Raw genomic sequence first — 25,074 nt, forward strand, 5'->3', positions numbered from 1 at the left:
GAGCTCATTGTGCTGCAAAAAACAACTTCCAAAAGCAAAGGCGTCACCAAAGTCTTTTGTCAGGGCCATGGGAGGAAGGACTGGAGATTTTAATGCATGTTCTAACTGCGATGGTGTTTAAACCTCCTTCACCTGTCTGCATGGGAAGAATTTTGTGTTTTGCCACAGTGGTACATTCAGGGAAACTTTTCTGAAATCTGTGGAAACGCGACGGCAGAGGGGAAAAGAAAGCACATTTCTTAGGTGTGAAAACAGTCCTAACGGGAAGGCACTGATACTGCTGAAATGCAACTCAATTGGTGCTCTCTCACAGGCTAAAAAACACCCCCAACTTCTGTTTCAACCTCTTTCTTCAGGTGTTTGGGAAAACTTCTAGACTTTTTTTTTTTTTTTTTTTTTTTATACTTTGCTCCTCATGGCCACTATAGGAAACACGCAAAGATTTGTCTTGGCAACACCGTTTAACCCTTTATTTCCAAACATGCTCTGGATTTAAGCCCGGGACGTGCACGCTCCCGAATAATCCAAAACATCCAGCAGCCCTCGCAGGGCTCCGTGAGGGGAGACGGGGGCTGGAGGAAGGGCGCTGCCCGCTGCCGGCTGCCAGCCCCTGCCAGCGGCCAGCGCGGCGCCCCCGCTCCCCGCCCCGGGCAGCCGTTGGCACTAACGGCCGCCGCGGAGCGTTGCGCGGCTCACTGCGCAGGCGCGGCCGCCCCGCTCGGGCGGGCGAATTCAAACGCGCCCCGGCGCCCCGGCTCCTTGCCGGGGGGTAGCGGCTGCTCTGACGTCATCGCGCCGCGTCCTTCGCGCCGCTTCCCGGCGCTGGCGGCGAGCGGGGAGCAGCGGCGGGGAGCGGGGCGCGGGGGGGAGAGGTTGGAGGGGGGCAAAGTTTGACGCGCCCGCCCGCACGCCCCCGCCGCGCCGCTCCCTCCCCTCCCCTCCCATGGCCTCGGAGCACGCGGCCGCGTCGCGGGTGGCGCTGCTGGAGGACGAGCTGCGGGGGCTGGCGGAGGAGCTGAGCCGCTGCCAGGTGCGCCAGGGACAGGGTCAGGGTGTGGCGGAGCGGGGAGCGCGGCGCGGAGCGGGTGGGACCCCCCTGGGGACGCGGGTTCGAGACCTGGCGGCGGCGGAGAGAGGGAGCGGCGTGGGGAGGGGAGGGGAGGGGAGGCAGCGCCTGGGGACGGTGCTGCTGCCGCTGCGGGGGGCTTCGCCTCCTCGGAGCCTCCTCAGCAGCACCTGTTGGGTGTCCCCGGCTGGGAGGCTCGCTGTGGTGTCTGACAAAGTGCACATCGGGGGGTCACGGGGAGTGGGGGCCTCAGGGGGTCTGAGCTGTCCCTGCCGTTCCTGAGCAGCTCCTCGGGTGTTACTGACAGTCAGGGATGTACTTTGAGGAGTTCCACTCAGACCGACACCGTTCAGACGTGCTTTCGTCATGCCTCCCCGTCGCTGCTTGTGTATGCTGCTTACTGCCTTTAAGGACGATGGTAGCTGGGTGTTTGGGTGAGGTGCTGTCATGGCAAACAAATCTGGAAGAGGGGAAGGTGATGTCTCATGCTGCAGTTGCTTTCTGTCTCGCTCCCCCCGTGACAGCCCAAGCAGTGCCGTTCTGTGTGGAGCGACTGCCCTGGTTAATTACATGAAGGCCAGGGCACAGGTACGTGGTCATACCTGTGAGCAGAAAACACCGTGTCCACGTTGGAGTTGGTAGCTGTTTGTTGCTTCAGGCAGCAGTGGTACACCTGCCAGCTGGTGCTGGTTGTATTACAGGTCGAATCCAGACTTCTTGGAAAAACTTGTTGCATTGGAGCACTAAGAGGAGGGGGATCTGTCAATAAAAATCCCCTTTAGAAATACAGAACAATGAATGGTTTGGGGAGATCTTAAAAGTCCCACAGGAGAAGTTCAGAAAACTCTTTAATGATAATTGTTTCCCCTTCTCATCATGCAGATCTGCGGTATCAGATGACGTTTGGTGGAGGCGGAACAAAGACCCTCTGCTCATTTGATAACTGAACATAAACTATGTATTACTAAAACCTAGGAGCATAAAATGTTTAGGAGAACATTATAAATAAGAGAAACTTTGAAGGAAACAGTACAAATTTAAATTTCCATTCACTTTCACCATGTAACTTGATGTACACAAATTAAGTATCCGATTTCTCCTTTACATTCATTCAATCCATGTGCGTTTCTACTTGTTCCTGGATTAGGTGAGACCACTCCAATCATCCTAAAGTTAACAAACGGAAGCGATTTTAAATGCATTTCCTTTATAGCCTCATGCATATTATCCTACTGTTCTTGTGTCTTCATCTTGTGTCAGTTTTCTGGAAGGGAAACAGGTGGAAAAAGAATACAGAAGTACTTCCTGCATTTGAAGACAAAACACAGTCTGTGTTCAGTTGTCTCTTCAGATCTAGGTTGAACAATATCTGTACAATCCTTCTGATAGCAGTGGGTGCATGTCTTCAGCATTTATTTCAGGTTCTTAATAAAATGAAAAGGGAAGTGAAGCACTAATATATAAGCAGATATTCTTGGAAAGCACTGCATTATAGACATGCATGTGCTTTACCACATTACTAATCCATCAGGAAACATAGGGAAACCTGTTAAAACCTATTTATGTGGTTTGTAAGGATAAGAGGAACAAAGAAAACAGATTTGATTCAATGAAAGAGGTGGTACCTAGTCAATTATGCAGCTTTTCCAAAGTAAGGTTTATCAAAAACTATAGGTCACTTTCAAAGTTAGGTGAAGTAACTCTGAATTTGGATGGGAACTATAACAGACTGGAGTAATATTTTTCAACTGGTTTAACAGTCAACTAATAGTTGAAATATTCAAGAATGTTTGATCCATTTGAAGTTCTTATTTCATTACAAACATTGTACAAAGACAGATCCTTTAAATCACAAATGTATACAAGCAATTGTTAATGTTGTGCTGTTCTAATTTCTTTACAGTTGTACAGGAAGTTGTTACTGATTAATTCATTTATTGGAAATACATTTTTTTTCTGCTGTGATTTACTTCCAGATGAAATTTAGGAAGATCTTCTGTGGTTCTTAAGTTCACCAAACACTTGTATGTTTTTCTAATCGGAGTCATGCAATTGTTTAAGTTGGAAGGGATCTCCTGAGATCATCTGTTCCAACCCACCCTACTCGAGCAGGGTCAGCCAAGCAGGTTGCCCGGAATGGTGTCCACTCAGGTCTTGAATATTTCCATGGATGGAGTCTCTGCAAGCATGCAAGGGCAACCTGTGCCCAGATGTAAAAGACTGCACAATAAAAAAGCATGTTTCAGTTTCCATCAGGATTTTTCTTGTCTTTGTTTTATTTTGCTGGGTAGGGTTATCTACCCAGCAAAAAAAAAAATTGGGGTTGTTTAGTCTAGAGGAGACTCAGAGAGCAACGAGGTCTCCCCTACAACTACCTGAAAGGAAGCTGTGGGGAGCTGTGGGTTGGCTGCTTCTCACAGGTAACTAGTGGTAAGACTAGAGAGAACAGCCTCAAGTTGTGCCAGAGAAGGTTTAGGTTGGAAATTAGGAGACATTTCTTCTCAGAAGGACTAGTCAGGTGTTGGAAGGAGTTGCCCAGGGAGGTGGTGGAGTCACCGTTCCTGGGGGTGTTTAGCGAAAAGTTGGATGTGGTGCTTCGGGACATGGTTTAGTGGGTGACATTGGTGGTAGGGGGATGGTTGGACCAGATGATCTTGGAGGTCTTTTCCAACCCTGATGATTCTGTGATTTCGGAGACTACCTTTGCTGGCATTTCTGATAGAAGTGTTATGTAAATACCTGAAGAAAGAGATTAGTGAGAGTGTTAACTTTTATTCTAGCAACTGGATAAAACTACATAAGCTTTTTTCTTCTGTGTTTGTTACACTCACATACTTCTAACCTACCCTTCCAAAACAGACTTCCCAACTGAAATCTAGTTTGACCTTACTGATACTCAAAATATATCAGATCTAGATTGTGTATTTGTTTAGACATTAGCCTTTAGGTGTGTGTGTGTATATATATATATGTATATATACACATACAATATGCATATGTGTGTATATGTGTGTATATATATATATATATATAATGCAAAGGAGAAAAAAGTTTATCAAATAATCAAGGTTGAAAGTTTTCCTTAGTTTCAGGGTAGACTAAACAAGTTTTTAGGGAACGGAGAGCTGCGTATCCTACATCTGGATAAAATTTGCAGAGTTTTTCTACTTCTCCACACCTCCTCGGGCTGCTATATTTTCTGTCATATAAACCGCACTTCCAAAACCTCTGGGAACTGGAGTCCACTGATGATGACTACATACATGGAAGGCATTTGTGTCTAATACAGCTCTTGAGTCTTAGTGCAAGTGTCGTGCATGCTGGTTGCATTCTATCTAGCTGTAGTGCTCCAGGCTGCTTGCAACAGGGTCCTGGAGTAGCTGGCCCTTTCTCTCATCAGGTGTGGTGGCCCTTACCTTCTTCCTAGTGAGGGTTCTTCCTCTTGACATCTTTTTGCCTTTTGAGGTAATGTTTTCTACCATGTAAAGGTACCTGCAGAGCCAAGTACGACGTTTTGAAGATTTCACTTTTTCCCCACCTTTCTTTTTCCCAAAGCTATGATTCTCCTGGTAAGTATAAAACTTGGCAGCTTTTGGCTTGCGGTATTTGGTGTTTTCTTTAGTGCTCCTAATGACGCTGGGAGCTTGAATCACAGCAAGTGGCTTCTTAAAGCTGACCACGTGAGAAGACTTCAACAACCATTTTGTTCCGTTCACTGTAAAAATTGATGTTGACTTGTAGCTCTGCAATGTAAATTGTAATAAATAAATAAATAAATCTGAGGCATGTTTGTCTCTGGTATTTTGCTGTTTGGGAAAATTGCAATTGCTGTGTCTGCAGTAGAGCATAATATAGTGATTTTAACACTCATTTAATAAGCAAGTCTTAACTTAAGTGCCCCTCTTCCCCTAATTTTACTCGAGAATAACTTCATAATGGAGTAATTTTCCTGAACACAATTGCAAAGGAAACAAGGATATTTTTCTTCGGGGCCTTGTTGTTCCAGTTCTGTGACTGGCTCAACATTGTTGGGGGACGATGGAATGGCAAAGGTCAAGCAGTAAGCTATAACACATCTGGTCTCTGTTACTGGCTTTAACTTCTGCAATCTATTTTAGGGTTTTATACTTCTGCCTACCACCTAAATATCTGGAGAGCCTTCCATGGAAAATCTTTAATAGCTATGTCCTTACTCCTCCCTGGAGTTCTTGGCTCTGCTTCGTGTTTAAAAGATCTGGCCTGTGTTCTCCCCCGCTCCTTTTCCCTTGTGATTCTGTATTTTATTTTTTATTCTGGGCAGATGGAGGTGTTGTTTTCTGTAAGTGTAGTTGCTCGTGGTAATCAGGGTGGCTTATATGTGTTTTTTTTTTTAAGGGGAATGATTTGCTGTATCTCTGGAAGCTGACTCTGAGCGGAGTTTCTGCTACAAGAATATTTTTCTTTAGCTTTCATGTGCTTTCTCTTTAATCTTGTGAATCCCTTAAAACAAACAAAAAACCACACCTGGTGACTGTGTGTTAGAAACTGATTTATAGTGTTTACTGTAATTGATTTCTTGCAGTCATTTTTCTGTGGAAGCTGTTTCATTTGGTACAAAATAATGTGCATTTGGAAAGCAGAAGTTCATCTTGGTACTCTTGCTGTCAGTCTCTTAACTGCTGAATTACATAGTCTTCAATGCACCCAATTCCCTAACCAAAAAGATAGAAAAGATTCATTAAAATATCACGTGGTGAAATTGAATCCTTCATTGAATCCTCACTTTCATTCAGTCTGATGGAATGATTTGAGACTGGGCTTTTTGTATCCAGGCGTCTTCTGTTGCTGGAAACAAGTTGGAAGAAACAGGCATGTGCTGTGCCTTTTACTTATGCTGATAAATCTTTAGTTATGGTGATAACTACATGACTGCAGCATTATTATCTTCATATTTTCTAAAAAACCTTACCTATTATTAGTCTAAACAGCCAACTGCCTTCACCATTTTATTAACTGGAGCTTTGGCTACAAAAGTAACACTGCAACTCATTCTGCTAAAATAAGGTGGGATTTTTCCTGCTTGTACTTCCCTTCCAACTCTGTGGTTCTGCAAAGAACTGAGAGTATCCTAACTGCCCTCTGAAGTTAACTGTGCTGATTTTAGGCACGTCTCATTTAATGCAAACTTCTATAGGTCGCATGCTTTTCCTAGCAACGATGGCTATAAAGCCCATGGCTTTGCTATGTAGGAGTTAATAGGTGTATACAGCTGTAACTAAGTAACAGGTCTCAAGCATGCAGCACTGCATGGTTTATACCCCTGACCATAATATTTGGTCAAAGAAACCGTGCTGCAGTTTATGGTTTTATGTTTTCGAAAGCAGAAACGTCTGCATTAGTCAGAAAGCTGGGAACTGGTCACTAATCTGTGTATGTGTGTTCTGCTGCAGCTTGTTCTCAGGTAGAATTCCTATAGTTTCTGTCAAAAGGTGATAAATACGGATGAAGAAAAAAGTGATCTTCCTATAGTCGCTGTTAATGTTGCTTCTGTTCATCATCAAGTATTGAAAATACGTTTGTAGGAATGGGCTGTGAATATCCATAACTGTGGTGGGGTAGAAGGGGAATGAAGAAGGTGGGCTGGTAGTCCGTGGAAGGTGAGTGGCTGGGGCGACAGCTGCTTCTAGTTTTGTTTTGTGTTTCATGTTTCCTGCTTGTCTTGGAAAGCTGTGCACATACCTGCTCTGGTCTTCATGCCCTATTTTACGCTGCTTGCAGAAAAAGAATAGTACTTCTGTGGACAGATGGACTATCTTGTTTTGATCACTTTGTGGGTCAGGGCAGGATGTAAAGTATTCTATTTGGTATTACTAGCATTAATCACAGATAGGATTGCTATAACAAACTTTTTTATTATAAAAAATATTCCATTACCTGGAAAAACAGATGCCTTCTGTCCTTCTTGACCAATGTAATATCCAGGACACCCACTGAAAATTGAATGAAGCTATGATAACATTGATTTATAAGCATTTTTTAACAAAATATTTACAAGTAAATGTGAAAAATGTATTTAATAGGTTAAAAAAAGAAACCCAAACATTGCGTTTTCTGCATGAGTAGCTATTTTACATGCATGTTGATTGTACACGTTAAAAATCTTTTTAAGTCAATAGCTGTGAATTGGAGCTAATACTGTAGAAGAAAAATGTGGTTCTTCCGTAGTGATTTGTTTTTATGTCAAGCTGTTTTTTCTTCTTCTGTCTTCATAACCAAAACATAAGTGCTTGTGAACTACCAGTATGAGAATTTGAATGCATTAGTTTTTCTTCTGTATGAGTTGTGATATCCATATACCACTGTTCCTTCAAAATTGGGCAAAGTGCTTCCATTCATTAAATACTTGTTTCTTTTATTAGTGATGAAGACAAGTCCACATATTTGTTTGTACAGTGGGATTCCACCTGTTTAGTGCTTTGTGCTTTTTTATTTTCTTTTATTATTATTGTTGTTGTTATTATTATTATTATTATTTTATTTTATACCCTTATATTTTGCCATAAGGAGTCTAAATCATGTGAGTGTGATCAGTACAGGTGCTGTTAATTAAGACCTTACTCTTTATGTATTGTACACAGTGAAATAACATTGTTGAATAGCAAAGTTGATTTACTCTTTTTGTTTTCTTCTGCTTTTATTTTTCACAAATTTAAGCTAACAGGAGTGAAATCAATGTATTTTGTCTTTCCTTCTGAAAAAATATGGACTACTGGAATTCTGTGAAGGTGAACTGAGAGTGAGACTTGTTAAAAATACTTATTTTGACATTCACTTATCTGTTTACAGCATATCTGTGTTATATAAATATTTCAACTTTCCCCTAGAGAGAGTGGGAAACAAAAATTTGAGTAGAGTTAGGCAAAAGTGGAAAGATACCTTTTATGGGAACAAAAATGTGCTGTTTCTCAGTAAAGAAATTAATGTCTTACGTGAAGATAAGTAGACTCTGGCTTGTAATTTTTCTAACTGCATTGAGAGTAATTCTAGAACATACCGAAATTTCTACATGTACCAAATTGCATGGATTCACAGATTCAATGTTCTGTTTTTTCCCATCAAAATGTATTTTGGTTCAGAAGGGAGGTATGCTGTTTTTAAGGATTGACTTCAGGTAATCTTGTTTTTCTTTGTTACTATTAAGCATGCACTTTTTCAATGATTTCATTTGCTGTTTAACTCATAACTTACAAGATGTGCAAATGCCATTCTTCTATTTGTCCTCAATTTCAGAGGCACTTTTATGGAAAGCACCATGAAGTTTGGTAAGTCAGACTTAATATACACAAATGCGTGGTCATGTTGTCTGTAAAATTAAACTACTCATGGATTCCCATATTCTGAAATGCATTGAAACTCTCAAAGGCGTTATAATTGTATTAATCCAGACCATTGTAAACACTAACTCTGAAGCCCATGCTGAAACTTCCAGATTATTCTCGGCTTTCAAATCTACAATTGAACTCTTAGAATAACACTTATAACTCTAGCAATTAAAGAAAAAGGTTTTGTGCAAAATTTGTCTTGTTCTGTGCATCTTCACTCAGATTCCCTGCTGGACCCCTGAGGTGGTTTTACCCAGCTGGGCAGCTGAGCTCCACCATTCTCACACTTCCCATCCTCAAAAGAAGAGGGAGAGAAGAAATTACGCTGGAATGGAAATAAGGCTCACGGGTTGAGATAAGGATGATTTAATTAATGAGAAAAGAAAGAGGGGGGAAAAAAAAAACAAGTAAAGGCCATGTGGAAATTCAGATAAAGGAAAAAAAATCTCTACTTCTCTTCAAGGAGCAATGTTTGGCCACGTCCCTGGAAGCAGGGCCTCAATACGCGTAGTGGGCATTTGAGAGGACAGACATCTTCATAATGAGAGCCCCCCCCTATCCTTCCCCTCCCCCACCTTTCATTGCTGAGCGTGACACCACGTGGTGCGGAATATCCCTTTGGTGGGTTTAGGTCAGCTGCCCTGGTGATGTTCCTTCCTCATCTCTTACCCAGCCCCAGCCTGCTGGCTCTTGGGGGCTTTGGAGGGAGTCTTGGTGCTGTGCCAGCACTGCTCAGCAACAGACCCGACACCTGTGTGATACCAGTGCTATTCTAGCTACAAGCACAACACACAGCATGTATTACATGGGGCACTGCAGGGAAAGGTAATTCCATCCCAGAGCCAGTGCAACCTCATACTCATCAATGACCAAGAGCTGCCTGGAAACACGAAGGTTAAAGGCAGCCTTGGCTTCAGTGACCATGAGACGGTGGAGTGCAGGATCCTTTGGGCAGTAAGTAAGGTGAAAAGCAAGCTCACAGCCCTAGACTTCAGCAGAACAGACTTTGGCCTCTTTAAATTTCTTCTTGAAAGAGTCTTGTGGTATAAGGCACTGGAGGGAAGAGGGGCCTGAAAAGCTGGTTAATATTCAAGGATCTCCTCCTCCAGGCTCAAGAAAGGTCAATCCCAACAAATAGGAAGTCAAACAAAAAATGTCAGGAGGCCTGCATGGATGAACAAGGAGCTCCTGGCCAAACTTCAAAAAAGAAACATGATACAAACAGAAAAAAAGAAGCATACAGAGGGTAGAGGCAAGAGTGGATAACATAGGAGGAATACAGACAATGTTGTCCTAGTATCCAGGCTTAAAATTACAGAAGCTAAAGCCTGGATGGAATTGAATCTAGCCAGAGATGTCAAGGACAAGGCCTTCTATAATCATATCAGTGATAAAAGGAAGGCAGGAAAAATTTGGGCCCAATGCTGCATGGTATGGGAGACCTGGTTACACAGCACAGTGGAAGGGCCCAGGTACTGAATGCCTTCTGTGCCTCAGTCTTTGCTAGCAAGACTGTCCTTCAGGAATCGCAGGTCCCAGAGACAGGGAAAGGCTGCAGCAAGGAAGATGTACCTTTGGTGGAGGAGGATCTGTTCAGGGAATGTTTAAGCAAACTGAACATACTTCAGTCCTTGGGCCCTGAATGGATACACAGAATGGAGTGCTGAGGGAGCTGTCAGGTGTCATTGAGAGGCCACTGTCTGTAGTCTGTAAGCTTGAGAAATGTCTGCCAGGAACCTCATGACGTTCAACAAGGGGAAGAAGTGCAGAGTCCTTTGTCTGCAGAACAGCCACCCCAGGCACCAGCACATGCCGGGGGTCACCCAGCTGGAAACAGCTCTGCAGAAAGGGACCTGCTGGTCTTGTTGGAAGCCAACCAGGCCTTGAGCCAGCAATGTGTTCTTGTGGCAAAAATGGTGAAGGGTATCCTCAGCTGCATGAAGGGAAGTACAATCAGCATGTGAAGGGAAGTGATCCTTTCCCTTGGTTCAGCACTGGTTACGCTATATCTGGAGCTCTCGGTCCAGTTCTGGGCTCCCCAGCACGAGAGGCCTGGAGTTACCAGAGAGAGTCCAACAAAGGGCAACAAAAGTGATCATTGGAGTGGAGCTGATCTCACACAAGGAAAGGCTGGGAGAGCTGGGAGTCTTCAGCCTGGAGAAGAGGAGCCTCGGCGTGGGGAGGATCTCATCAATGCCAATAAATACCTGAAGGGAGGGTGCAGACAGGACAGAGCCAGGCTCCTTTTTGTGGTGCCCAGTCCTGGGACTGGAGGCAGTGGGCACCAATGGAGTCACAGGAGGCTCTGTCTGAACATCAGAAAGCGCTTTTCCACTGTGAAAGTAACTGAGCACTGGCACAGGTTGCCCAGAGAGGCTGTGGTTTCTTTTTACTTGCAGATAGGCAAAAGCCATCTGGACATGGTCCTGTGCGAGTGGCTCCTGCTTGAGCAGGGGAGTTTGGGCAAGATGACCTCCAGAAGCCCCTTTCCTGCCTCACCCTATCTATGATTCTGTGTAATTGCTGCAATGACTAGAGTTAGATTTTATTCAGTTTTTAGGTATTTGTAACTCAAAGTGAAGACTCAGATTAGCTGAGTAAGAGAATTAAAGCAAACAGTCACTGGAACTGAACCCTTTGCTTTCTGCTATCTTTTCATCTTTGAAAACAATTCTTACATTGATCAATTGTTAAATTGATGATCAGATTTATTTATTTTTTTTCTTTGGGGTGGTCCTTTGGGGATCCATTAGTTGGACTCGATCCTTGTGGGTTCTTTCCAACTTGGATATTCTGTGATTCTATGAAGTTTCCAATACTGAGTACTCAGAAGAAAGCAACTGTTAGGGTAAAGCCTGTACTAGTGAATGAAGGCATGCGGAGTATCCTGACTGTGTAGTCTGTCCTGAAAAAGGCAAAGAAAGTTACTTTCTTTTAGGTACTTGGGGAAGGTGTCATTGTGTGTTACGGGCCCATGTCTATCAGTTAACTTATTTCTACTGTTTAACTTATGTTGATTTCTGTACAGTCCTACTGTCATGGTACTGAAGTGACTTGTGATGCTACTTCACTGACTGTGCCGTGTCAGACCAGGAAGTATCTTATTTCTTGTCACATGGTTATAAAATGAGTCCAATATTTATGTCAACAATGTGTAATAAAATTATTCAGTTAAGTATGTTGCTGTCTTCTTGTCACTGATGGACTAATCTGAAGAGTCCATTTATGAAATCATGTAATGACAGATAGCATCTTTTAGTGCGTGATGTGAAGTACCGTTGCCTAGACCACTATTGCTACTTCAGCATTGTAACACAATAATACATCAACAAATTAATGCAAGAGAGCAAACTCAAGTTTGCTTTCAACAGAGTTCCAAGTAAGGACGAAATCTCTTTGTGTGCATGTTTAGGTGTATGCACATAAAATAGTGGTATCCCATCTTTTTCCATTTTTGTTTCAAAGGAATTTTCTTTGTTGCCAAACTATTAACAGAGAGAAGAAACAATTATTTAAATAGAAACATAGTTAATCTATTTTTCTAATGTAATAAAATTACTTGTTGATTTTATACCCCTTCTAGTTTAAGAAGATCACATTAAGGAATTGGGGATGAAGGTGGACGGAGATACGCTTATTTGCTGGTGGCATCTGTTTTGAAGCTGTCCATCTGGTCGGGTCCCATGCAGTTGTCTTACAGCTCTATTGGGCAGTTAGCTGTGGCAGTTACTGTGTGTGAGTGACTCTTGTGAACCTTAAAATGACCTCATGTTCTCTTTGCAGCCCAGTGTGTATAGGGCACTATGATTTCTTGTGAGGTAATGGTCAGTCTTATCTTGTAGTCACTTTTTTAGATTTTTGAAAAGCTTAGCACCTCAAAGATCAGACTTCATAAAGCATAAGAGTGTTCTGTGCTATATGACCACTCAGGAAGACTGGGTGGGTTGTAGAGAAAATACCTCATATTTATTAATGAGTACATGACTGGAACATGACAGTCTTCACCAAGAAATACTGACAGGATAGTATCAACTCAGTTCATGCTGGCAGCATATTAGCATTGTATGTTCAAAAGTGACATGAAACATCATGAAGAAAGCCTGTCACTTGCATGTAAAATGTATACATCAGCTTGACTAAAGGCCTGAGAAGAAGCATACTAGATGCTAGGAGAGTCCAAAACATACTAACAGTGTTCTTGCAAGTGTTTCAATGCTTACACCAGACACGTTATTTCATGCTTTTTCAGTCTTTGTGAAGTGTAATCTGATACTTGCTCAGTCCTGTGTGCTACTTTGCATTTATGTATGGATTCTTTCTTCCAGCATGATGGTGATGTAAATTTCACTCAGTAGAGAAATACTCACTTCATAATACGGAAAACTGTCAATGTCTGGTATTGTAGAGTTCTTAATACAAATTACAGTAAACCAATAGCTCCCTCTGTCCTCCCAGCTGTTTCATTTCCCCTTTTGGGGGTATCCACAGGTATTTCCTGTTTAAAATTTTAAATGAGAGTTTGTGTCCTTTTCTAGCAATTGTTCCAGGGAGTATTTTTTTTTTTTTTCTTTTTTTTTCCCCTTTTTTTGGGGGTGGTGGTGATAGTTCTGTTGAATGGGTATTCTACGTCTGATTTCAGAAGGTGGTGTTCTGTTTAGTAAATTATCATTTGTAATGCTTTAAAAAATTAGGGTATGGTATGAGCCCTTCTAATAGTTAACAGACTTTGAAATAAAGTGAAAGACCAAAAGGAATGCTGCTGACCCCAAACAGTAGCTGAGATGCTTGATGTGTGGTTTACACTAAAGGAGTTTTTTCAGTTTATCCTTCTTCTCAACACAATTTACTATAGACATGTAAACAAAAACTAAACCTATATTTAACACCCAAATTCATGAATGAATTGTTCCTGTGAGCAGAAAGATATTTTTTATGTTTTTGTCATTGTCACTGCTAAATTAGAAGCTTTTTTTCTATCAGAATTCAGTAGCATTGCTTTAAAAGAATGTCAGCTAATTCTCCTTGATGAAGAGGTGTAAAAGTTTTCTAAATATGGTGACTCCCTTTTTAGTTTCCTGTAGACAAATAACTGCGTGCAATATTTAAACAGTTTTACATACTTTTGATATCAGATGTCCAGAGCGATATTTATGCTTGGATTTCTCTTCCAAGAAGGAAAGAAACTGACTGCATTGAAATTAATATATTTGTCTTGCTCTGCTTGTAAGCTTAAGGGATGCTGTGTTTTATGACTTAAGCTAATGTTTAATATATTCATGATTTTACTTGCAAGCAAGTACTTAAGCTCTGGGTAGTCATACCATATAATCTTTGTCCATGACTCGTCTTACGGTTGTCCCACCTTCTGAACTTCTTGTTCAAATTCAGTTACAAAAATCAAGTTTGCTTTGCAAAGAGCAGGTTCAAGACCTAAGTTATTGTTTATTTCTGTATGTCTTTCAATATGATGATTGACTACTTTCACTGTAGACTGAGGGAAAAACCCTCTTTTGTATGCAGTATACTTAATTTTTTGCTCTGTAATTCTCTAATTCTAGCATCCGTACCTGATCATGGGATAAGCGTCTTTATCTGACATCAGTTGTGTTGTGGATAATCTTAGTTTTAATGAGTAATTTGCAGTAACTTTCAAATGACATCTGTATTCTGCCTTTGTATATAAGTTCTCAGCTGTTCAAGGTACACTCTCTCTGACCTCTTGAGCCGCTAATGTACACTTGAGTAAGTTGAACGTTCCTTGGGTAGGCTGAAGATTGATATATCCCAGGCCTTGACAGCTGTAGTGTTTTTCTGTGCCAACTTCAGACTGTCTAAGCAGCCCTTTTTCAGAAGAAATTGTTTGGCTCCCAAGACCATTCAGGGAACAGCCTTACCAAGTCCATTAATTGTGCCAAGATCTTAAAAAGACTATTTAAACTTCTTTCCATCTTAAAACTGTAATAATTTTTGGCTAATGCTCATATTCTGTTATACAAAATACATATACGTACTTGAAGATTTAGATGAAACAATTTTACCTCTGAAAATGTTTGACGTGTTAAAGTGAAGTAAGTCACATTTAGTGGTAACTTATTAATAGCATTACATTCTCCTAATGTTTAACTGTGATAATGAGAAATTTAATATGCCTCCATGTTAAATTTCTTTCTAGTCATTGAGGTTCATAGATTTTAACTGCAGATGGTGTTTTATTTTGTTATTGGTAATAGGTATTTGAAGGCACAGCTGAATATTTTGTCCTTGCTCTTTTGGCAGAAAGGCCAGTTAAGGAGAAAATTGCTGTCTTTTCTGTGCGTTTACAGAAATACTAACATGCAGGAAAATACATTTGTTCATTTAGGTCAGAATATTTGATGATATATTTACCACATTACAGTCTTAACAGTTTTAAATACCAATTCTTGCCATCAAAAATAACATTTATTAACATGGTGTTATGGTGTTTTTCTGCAGTTGCGGAAATTTGTGTGATTTTATCCTATTCACAGGCAGGCCAGCAGGCCACCTGGAAAGGTTTTTTTTTTTTTTTTTTTTCTTTTTTTAATTGGGCACTACTTACCCTGTTCTGTTCAGCTGTTTCTTTGAAGTTTACTTTGTATATACTATTCAGATTCAATAAACCTTTACTGTGAGCTTTTTTTTTTTTTTCCTTCTATTTAAGTTAGGGTACCTTTTTTATTCTTGCTTCATTTACTGTTCTTTCAGCACAGACAAAAATGTGGCAGAACTTAGAAGTAGCAATTTCACCAACATGAGTAAAACTTGGAGCCCATCTGCAGCTATTTCACAGACTACTTTCAAAGCTGTCCAAGGAAGAGAAAATGATTTGAGGTTAATCTGAACTGCTTATATAATCAAAAAAAAGATCAATCATACGAGTCTGTCTGTGTTCATCTTTTTGAAACTTCATTATTCTGCATGCTATCAAAAGGCTAGTATTTGTTTGTGTTGCAGCAAAGTGCAGGTAGGAACTAGGTTGCCAGAGACTGAATACATGTTGGATGTACAGCAGAAATCTGAGGAAGGTTATGAGAAATTCCCTCTCCTGGTACTGTACATATATACTTCTTACATATTCACTAGAAACAGTTCAGTATATATATTGTAGTTCTCGCTTGTGTGTAATGGGGGAATGGTGTATTTAGAAGGATGTGACTGGAAGTTACACGTTGGTCTTCTGTCATCTTGTGTGGCACTGTGCAGCTCCCCAGCCTAAGGTCTGGAGATTGTAGGAACCTCCAGGACAGCACAAAGGGCAGTCTCTCCTGCTTGTGATGGGTCTCATGGTACTGGATAATGCTTCTTGAAGTCTTTCAGAAGCCTGAGTCTCTCAGCTCTTCTAATAAATAAATGAACAGAAAACTCAACAGCAACTTCTGTGCTGTTGTATGCAGGACAGTAAAGGCAAAAGCTAAGGAAGACTGGTGGTAAGTAAATCCAGTTTCTTAAAAAAGCAGGCAAAACTAGACTGAACAAAAAGCCTATGAGCTGGTAAATTAGCATCAGTAATTTTGTTTGACTCAAGGTTTTTGAACATTTGTGGTGGAATACTATTTGTACTTCTCTGTGCTGTAATGATGTCATGACCCTTAGACTAATTTTTTAGTCATTTTAAGTAGTTCAGTGCAAAGGTACACGCTGAATCGTGAATGAAAGATATAAAAAAAAATGTTCTTTTATCAGTTTAGCCCTGCTCTTCATATTGCTGATAAACTGAGATTTGAATTAAAATTATTTTGAAATTATAGTTAGTTTATTAGATATAGTAGTTTATTCCTACGTTGTGGTTCAAAAATTTCTTTATAGTTGAACTGATGCCATTTAGAGTGTAATAACTGCTGACTTACTTAGTGTCCTCCTAAATCATTTAAAAGAAATCACATTTCCATTGGTGTTATTTAGTGAGTTTTTGTTTGGCTTTGTGTGCTTTCTTTGATGGGCCCCTGAAAGAAGTACAAAACGTTTTTAGACGTCCAGAATGCACAGAATCCATGTTCTTTATAGATCCTAATGCTTTTTGGAAGCCTGCAGCAATTTTTCCAAACCTGAGAAACATTTTTATTTTTCATTTTGCTTCTGCCTGTGAAGTTGTAGAAAACCAGAACTTTCTAGAGAAAGTCCATGCTGTTTGGATATTAAATAGGCCAAGCGGCCTCAGCGCAGCGATCCGAAGGCTGCACCCAGGTGCATGCAGATAGGTCATGCAGAATCTGCAATCTACACACACTGTGACTTTTTAGATGACATAAGGCATTTACAAGACTGCCCATTCTGTTTTTTTTTTTTTTTTTGAGTAAACAGGAAAAAATCTAGAATTTATATAGACTTTAGACTGGGTAGATATAAATCCAGGATCGTAGCATAAGGTGATAACTCTCGTTGAGAGGGTGTGTTTGTTTTCAAAAAAGAGGTGGAGAACCATATTCGTGGCCTGATTTGAGTAACCTAATTAATATGATACCATTTGAGTTCTTATTTATATGACACAGGCCTAGATTGGGTGTTATCTTTTTGCAAAAAGCAAATGCGGTCATCTACTGTAATGCACCATAATCCTGTTAGTTATCTGTTTGCTTGCATGCAACAGTCACCGGACAGTCATTATACTGCTAACCTAATTTGTTAGAGTACAGTGATGTCTCTTTCAACGGCTTTAAAAGAATAGTTTGTGCCCCAATTCTCTCTACATGAAGTTTTTGTTACCATTGTGCCTTTGTTTGCAATTACCAGAAATGAAGTCTCCCCATCAACACTTTAAAAGTTGTGTGCATCTTACAATGGTAAATAAAACCAGAGAAATTTAACATAAGACAAACTCTTTTTTTTCTTCATGCTGTAATCCAGTTTGTGTGTAAGCTGGTAATAACTTGAAATTGTAGTATCTTTATGGCCAGAGTCTTTCTTTTATTTACTAACACAATCAGATGCCTAGTCTGATTTGTAGTTTGTGTTAGCAATGCATTCTTAAAATAGGTGGGTGAAATTTTCTGGGTTTATAGCAATACGTTATTAAGGCATCAAATTTTCATAAAGTTTTCTTTCCTGTGCTGTTGAAGAAGTTGGTGGTATTTAAAGATTTCAATGCATGTCAACTAGGAACGACAGTATTCAAAAGAATAAGATATTTCTGAAAAAAAAAAAGTCAACACAAAAAGTCAACTTGCTGCCCTCAGGATCCTAAACTGCACTATTTCAAGGTCACTTGAGCCAAGGCTGACCTTGAATTTCACATTCTCCACCAGTCCTTCCTTGGTGGAGAGAACAAGGTCTAGCACTGCACCCCTCCTTGTTGAGAAGGAAGTGGTCACTAATGCATTCCAAGATCCTACTGAATTGCCTGTGCCCTGCTGTGCTGTCCCTCCAACAGATACTGGAGTGGTTGAAGTCCCTCATGAGGACCAGGGCTGGTGAACATGAGGCTGCTTCTGTCTGTGGAGGGCCTCAGCTGCTTGGTTTTCCTGATCAGGTGGCCTGTAGCAGACCCCCACTACTATGTCACCTGTCCCTGCCTTTCCTTTAATCCTGACCCATGGGCTCTGTCAGCTCCTCACCCATCCCCAGGCAGAGCTCAGTGTTCTCCAGCTGCTCCTCATCTCCCCGGCCTGTCCTTCCTAAGGAACCCATATCCCTCCATTCCAACACTCCAGTCATGGGAGCTGTCCCACCACATCTCCATGATGCCAATAAGATCGTAGTCCTGCAGGTGTGCACACATCTCTATCTCTTCTTTATGTCCCATGCTATGAGTGTTAACATAAAGACATTTGACATTTGAGTTGTGCCCCCAGTGAACTTCGTGCTGCCCTTCAGGTGCTCTCCTGCTGACCCGTGACCCTTCTTCAGGCTCTGGGCACCTATCACTGACACTGGTGTCCAACTGGGAGAAGCAGAATGGATTGAGGTTCTCGTCCCCCCACAACTCTAGTTTAAAGTACTCCTCACCAGCTTGGCAAGCCAGTGACTGAAGATGCTCTTCCCCTCCTAGGACAAATGGACCCCATCAGCCACCGTCAGACCAGGTTCTCAAAGTGAGTCCCATGGTCTAAGTAGACAAACCCCTATCTGCACCAGCTCTGTAACCATCTGTTGTTTTGCCAGATTTAACTGGCCCTTTCAATCCCCTTCCCTTTGACCAGGATGAAAAAAACTACCTGTTCCCAGGAGTCCTTTGCTGCTGCTCCCAGGTGGCTATATCTATTTTTATAACCATAAAAAATGAGAAGCTGGGTAAAGAGGAAATTAAGTGGGAAACCCATAAAGAAGCCAAATGGTGGAGATGAAGATAGGAACTTAGGTCTTCTATTTCAGATCTTAGTCAGGGTTAAGACAAATTTGTTCAGAGGGAAAATGCTGTGTTGGTTATCTAGCTGACATTAGTGAGCTTCTGGTTAACAAATTAAATCTGTGATATCTAAGGATATTGTTAGGTTCTGGAAGCTTGGAAGAAAAAGGAAGCAGAGATACTGATAGCCACGATAGTGGTGATTTTCCTTTTAGGTCATATATTGTCCTCATGCACATGCTCTTTAAGATTCAAAAATAGCAAAAGTAGCCTAAGCTGCACCTTTCAGGTGTTTCCCCATTTCCCTGTGATTTTTACCTAGCTGGCGATATGATTGTTTTGCTATATTAATTTCTAATTTAAGGTTAGGCTGTGTTTAGTAGGCTTGTTCTTAGCATATGTACATAAATCATGGAATAGACTATGCTTTCTTATTTTTTTCTCAGCAAAATTTTCTTCAATGTTCTGCTGATCTGTTGTAATATTTTTATATAATTAACACGTTATGATTTTAGTATCTAACATAAGTACATGACTATCACTGCTTCCAGTAATACTACTGTGTTGGAATAAAAATACACCAGTGCAAAATAACATCTTTTGTGTAGTAGAACATTCAAATCCGGAAAAGCTTTTAGCAGAGATTTAACTTTCACAAACTTTCTGAAGTGTATTTAAAACAAAACACAACAGCAAAATTGTTTTCTTGTTCTCATCTGAGATTTTTTTCAGAAGCTTTAAAATGATACAGGTTATCTGAGCGGATGTGAGACAGATACACAGCCTGTTTTCAAATAAAATCTTAGAGCTGCAAATGGTAAAACTTGAAGCAAGTATTCCAAGCTCAGTTTTTATTAATAGAAATTAGAAGTACTAGGAACTGATGCAGCAAAATGCAGCCTTGTCTGAACGATGTTGATTTTTGCTGCCTTATTTGCATACTCTTGCATAGTTGATTGTAGATCTTGGTCTTCCTTCAAAAATTCTGTGTGGTTAAATTTTTGTTCGTTCAAGAGAACTCTTTGCTATGTTGTTATTTCATGAGAAAATGAATACCTTGTAATTAATTCACTAAAACAGTATTTATTTATTTATTTATTTATCTTTTTTTAATAATCATGTTCTGAATATTCACAGAATATCTTTTTTTTTGTTTATAAAAGCTTTAGCATAACACTTAAAATATTTTTGTCTTTTTTTTTTTTCTTGTTTTTAAGGCTGATAAAGAATTTGTGTGGTCTCTGTGGAAACGTCTTCAACTGTCAAATCCAGATTTAACACAAGCTGTCAGCTTGGTTGTGCAAAGGTGAGTTTGAAGATTTAGCATGATATTTTAAAAAACAAACAAAAGTGCTGATACCACACTTTTCATCTTTTTAATTGGGAATAATGCAGGATTCTAATAATGTATTACAAAAAATCCATTGTTAAATTTTGTCAAGAGTTCATAGAGTATTTTGCAGATTCCTTTTTGGTTTAAGTTGAAATGTATTTTCAAGTCTGTTTGTACTGCTTTACTGTGCTGCAATTGAATTCAATTCTTATTTTATAAATGTAGTGCATGTTTGGATTTTCTGTTGAAATAGCAAAAGGAGGTAAATGACATTTTCTGGTGTCATACATAGTTAGATGACAGTTAAATGTGCAAATTATGTTTATTTGCTTTCTAAAGGAAGTGAAAAGCTAAGGCACGATAAAAGAAGAGATGACCATGCAATTTAAGTAATACTCCTCTGAGGATGCTAATGATGAGGATTTCCTCATATTACCTACCTCCTAGCATCTGACCGCTATAAATGTTAATTAATCATCACAGTGTATGATTGATTGTTTTAGAATGCTAATATTTACAAATTCATAACTTTTGTAGGCCAAAGATAAGAAAAATGTGAACTAGTTGGTAATATGGCTATCAAAATTCAATCACTTGATTCTCTTACGGTCAAAAGATTTGTCTGTTCTGTGTCTCAGGGTGCCACAAGATTCGTCTTATAAAATTAAACATTTTTTTTAAACTTCTTTACAATAAATCATTATGTTCTTTAGCAGGGAGTGCTTTTACTATAGTGTTGTCTCTTCTGTTCATCCTCTGCATTGCAAAAATAATGAAAATTTTGTCTAAAACATAGTATGACCAGAGCTAATTTTAATAAATATTAGCTAACTAGATCTAAGAGTTGTTGATATCCAGACGAAGAAACTGATGGTTCAAGCATGTGTGGCATATGTTAAAACAGCTTGTACCTAAGAATTCAGATGCCATGACCAGAAATGAATCAAGAACGGCTTGGGTTGGAAGGGACCTTAAAACTCATCTAGTTCCAACCCACCTGCCATGGGCAGGGGCACCTCCCACTAGATCAAGTTGCTTAGGGTCCAACCTGGTCTTGAGAACACCTTCAGGGATGGGGCATCTACAACCTGTCTGGGTGACTTGTTCCAGTCTCTCATCACCCTCTGAGTGAAGAATTTCCTCCTAACCTTTAATCTAAATCTCCCCTATTTTAGTTTTAAACCATTCCCCCTTCTCCTGTCAATATCTACCTGAGTAAAGAGTCCTTCTCCATCTTCTTTTTTTTTTTTTTTTTAAGACTACTTTAATTATTGAAAGGTCACAATGAAGTCTCCCTGGAGCCTACTTATATCATGGCTGATCATCCCCAGATCTTTTAGCCTTTCGTCACAGGAGAGGTGCTCCAGCCCTCTGGACCTGCTCTAGCAGCCCCACATCATTCTGGAGCTGGGGGCCCAGACCTGGACACACCACTCCAGGTGTCGCCTCACAAGGGAAGAGCAGAAGGGGACAATCCCCTTCCTCCACCTGCTGCCCACCCCTCTGTTGATGCAGTCCAGGATGCAGTTGGCCTTCTGGGCTGCAAGCTCGCACTGCTGGCTCATGTCGAGCTTTTTCTCCACCAGAGCCCCCAGGTTCTTCTCTGCAGGGCTGCTCTCAGTGAGCTCTTCTCCCAGTCTGTGCTCATGTCTGGGATTGCCCTGACCCATGTTCAGACTTGTTTGACCTCCTGATGTTCACATGGGCTCACATCTTCAGCGTGTCTAGGTGTGTGTGTATAAGTTTGTGTATATAGGCATATTTTGTATGCCTTCTCTTTCAGAAGAACATACTACTGCTTTAGAACACCTCTTGTGAACTCAAGGCTATGTATCTATATTGTATCTTTCTCCTGTTTCTCAGAGTTATGGAATTAAGAGGGAAGAAATTGCTTTCCCAGCATCTTTTTAGGTGTTATCTTTACCCTAGAGAATCTTGGAATAGGTTTGTATAAAACCTATTCAGTATACAGGAGTTTTATTAATCATGACTTGAACTTTGGGGTTGCTTTGATTTGACAGATGGAGCAGTAGTGTGTATTTTTCTCTTTAATTGATGTAGCTTCATCTCTTTTTCCTGAGAAAGGTTTAATTGCCTCTTTGGAAATAATTTCTAGCCCACTTTTCCTGTGAATCTTCTGCACAACCAAATTACAGCCCTATATATTCTCCAATTTCTCTAGATGTAGCTTTCACTAATCTTTTCCAAAGTAGTGTCTGTTTCATGACTTTACCTTTTTGCACTCCTTTCACGAAAGTTTTTTCTCATTTGCCACTTTATAGCAGTAAATACAATTATTGATATCACAACAGTGTCAGTTTATTTCAATTCAGGTATGTTGATTAGGTATTCTTATAATTTGCAACTTAGCACTGTTGCTGGCCAGAAAATTGTAGGATGGGTGAGTTTTTGGCTTTGTTAATGTAGCAAAGATACTTGGATTTAAAGGGGAGAGGTGGGATTGTTCTATGTAGTAGTAATTTATATCTGATTAAAAAAAAGAAAAAAGCCGAACTCTTCTTAGAGACTTCTCTCCTTTCTCAGCTGTAATAGGAACATTGACCCTGTTGATAATAGTTTCCAAATTGATAACATTCTCCATCTTTGCTTTAACTACTAAGCGATTTTGGAATAGATACAAACAGAATGAAATGGATGAATGAACTTTTGTTGTCTCTGCTTGGGACAGTGTGACATGGGTACCTCAAATGTTTGTGTAGCTGTATTTTCAATGTGTTCTATCTACTAAAAAATCCATCACCAATAAGCTTTCTGTGCTCACCTTCATTACAGACTGTCTGAGAAAAGAAGCCAGCTACCTATTGGAATAAAACTGTATCTAAGAAGGTGTAGTCTTTCTGTACCCCAGATCTTGTATATAATGAACCAGTCAATATTGCCCAAGAAAAAAAAAACAGCCAGATTTTCTTCAGGAGATTAAAATATCAGGAAAAAAAAGATGTAAGTGTGAAAGGACAAAATGTTCCCTTACATCCTTGTATACCACGGGTGCATAAAAAGAAGACAAAAGAAGTATGTATTAGAAATAGAGTGGGCAATACTAGCTACACAGTCAGGTAATTTATATTTGTAACATTGAAGTATTTGTTATAGTATCTTTTTCTCTAAGAAATCAGAAAAAAAAAAAAGGCATAATTTGGAGGATGTAGAAGGGAATTAACAGTAGGTTTCTATTATTTGTCTGCTATTTTGAAGTGCTTTCATGGTCCCAAAATAGAAGTTCACCTGCCCTAAAATTGTAAAAATGTAACTGGTGCCTTTTTATGGCTGTGCTCTTGATTCCTATAATACACCAATGATATTTTACTTTTCAGCAGTCTTTGCAGTTCTTGCTGCATAACTGTAACTACATTCCCATTTTAATATTCAGATATAAACAAAAAAATATCTTTACTGTGCAAATGAGAAATGCCTTTGGGATATGTAAAAGCCTCCAGGTATTTCCAAACAAGCCATTGTAAAAAGTACATCTCATGTTAGTATACTTTCCAGCTACTTTAAATACTATTGATCTCCAGTATTATGTAAAGAGCATGCTATTTCTAGTTCACTGCCTTTGGAAACATTCTTTTTTTTTTTTTTTTTGATTATGAATTAGAAAAAAAGGTCTTAGAATGCTTAGAATGTACCTTTTACAGGTAAATTCACATGTAAACTCAAGAGTCAAGGTTCAGATCACAGTATCTATCAAAGGTTCTGAAACCTTTTGGAAACTTTCAGAGCGCTCCTTAGGACTTCTACAGTACGTGAAATCTTGGCAGGTCAACAGATTCTGATTTTCCTTCAGGGGTTTCTAGCTGACTCCGTTCCTTTCTTCTGAAAAAGAGGGTGTAGTGGGGTCCATTACTTATCAAACTATGGCAGTGATACAAGACCTGGTGGAGATATAGATGGAAATTGTATTATGCTAGGTGATATCCTTCTAAATAGGTATACATGGAAAACTTTCCTTAAATTTATTTTTCCCCACTTAAATTCCATGTGTGCTGTCTTGAAAGATTTAGCAAAGAGTGAGAATTAATTTATCATTTGGGGCCACTCCGAGAAACAGTCCCAACCTAACAGTAGTGCCAGTAGATGAGAGAGTTGTGTTGCTCTTGCTGAGGAGTTAATTCTTTCTAAAGGTGTGCAGATAGAAAAAAACAGGCCTAAAGAGCAAATCATCAAATAAACAAACAATTTTGGGGAAGATTATTGTAAGAAGTTAAGCTACATTTTGCTGCATCTTGTGGATAGCAAATTGTTGAAAAAACATGAGGTTGGTATAGATTCCTCACTGACTGAAGATGTGCAGATGCACTAAAAATGACAAGTACTTTTTATGGAAAAGGATAAGTGAATGCTTTGTATGTATGAGCAATATAGATTGATGCTAATTGAAAAAAATAATTAAAAAAAATGTAACTTGCTTTTTTTGAAGGGATGATAAATAGCTTGCAGAAGTTTACTTAAACCACTTATCATTTTACTCCTGTGCAAATTACTGGGAAACAGTATGACAGAACTAGGAAGTAAACAAAATCTAAAGCATTTTTAAAGGCGATTACCATTTTGTCACTCTGAGTTTAAAATGAAGTGGACTCCCTTGTTATTATCACTCAATAAAGTGGATGGAATAATAGAGCATAAGGGTACAACCTTTCTATCTAAGGTCAAATAATTGAGATTGTCTACAGTTGATGAAAGTTTAATATCCTGTTTCATTAAAAATTCTCAGAACATTGAACATAAGTCAACATTCCATGGAGAAGAAAGTATTATGCAGCTTGCATGTGTGCATATCTGCATATCGGAGCACAAAATATTGACATGATAATTGCAGTCAAGCCTGATTGAACAGTGGCCTCTGGGAATTCAGCTGGTGTTGTACCAACTGGATGGCTGCTCAGGACACAGTTTGAAATGCAAGGTGCAAGTTAGCACTTTATTCAGCACAGGCAGGCATCATTTAAAAATCCTTGGGGGAAACCCTGGTGATGTGCAGATGTTA

The 25,074-nt window shown here is 39.8% G+C and overlaps 1 protein-coding gene across 7 annotated transcripts in view; it reads left to right on the plus strand.

The window, feature by feature from the left end:
- Positions 1–669: 669 nt before the first annotated feature.
- CNTLN (centlein) overlaps positions 670–25,074 on the plus strand; it is a 201,307-nt gene continuing 176,902 nt past the window's right edge. For 2 of the 7 annotated variants that reach the window (XM_038171266.2, XM_038171267.2), the window contains exons 1-2: positions 679–1,030; positions 19,948–20,036. In XM_038171266.2, the coding sequence (XP_038027194.2) occupies positions 944–1,030; positions 19,948–20,036 (176 nt within the window). In that variant the 5' untranslated portion in view covers positions 679–943. Of the gene's footprint in view, positions 1,031–19,947; positions 20,037–25,074 lie in introns of all 7 variants that reach the window. The other 5 variants (XM_038171270.2, XM_038171269.2, XM_038171265.2 and 2 more) reach the window with 5 other exon arrangements.

This window comes from Anas platyrhynchos, chromosome Z (assembly GCF_047663525.1).
Source record: "Anas platyrhynchos isolate ZD024472 breed Pekin duck chromosome Z, IASCAAS_PekinDuck_T2T, whole genome shotgun sequence".
NCBI classification, from domain to species: Eukaryota; Metazoa; Chordata; class Aves; order Anseriformes; family Anatidae; genus Anas; species Anas platyrhynchos.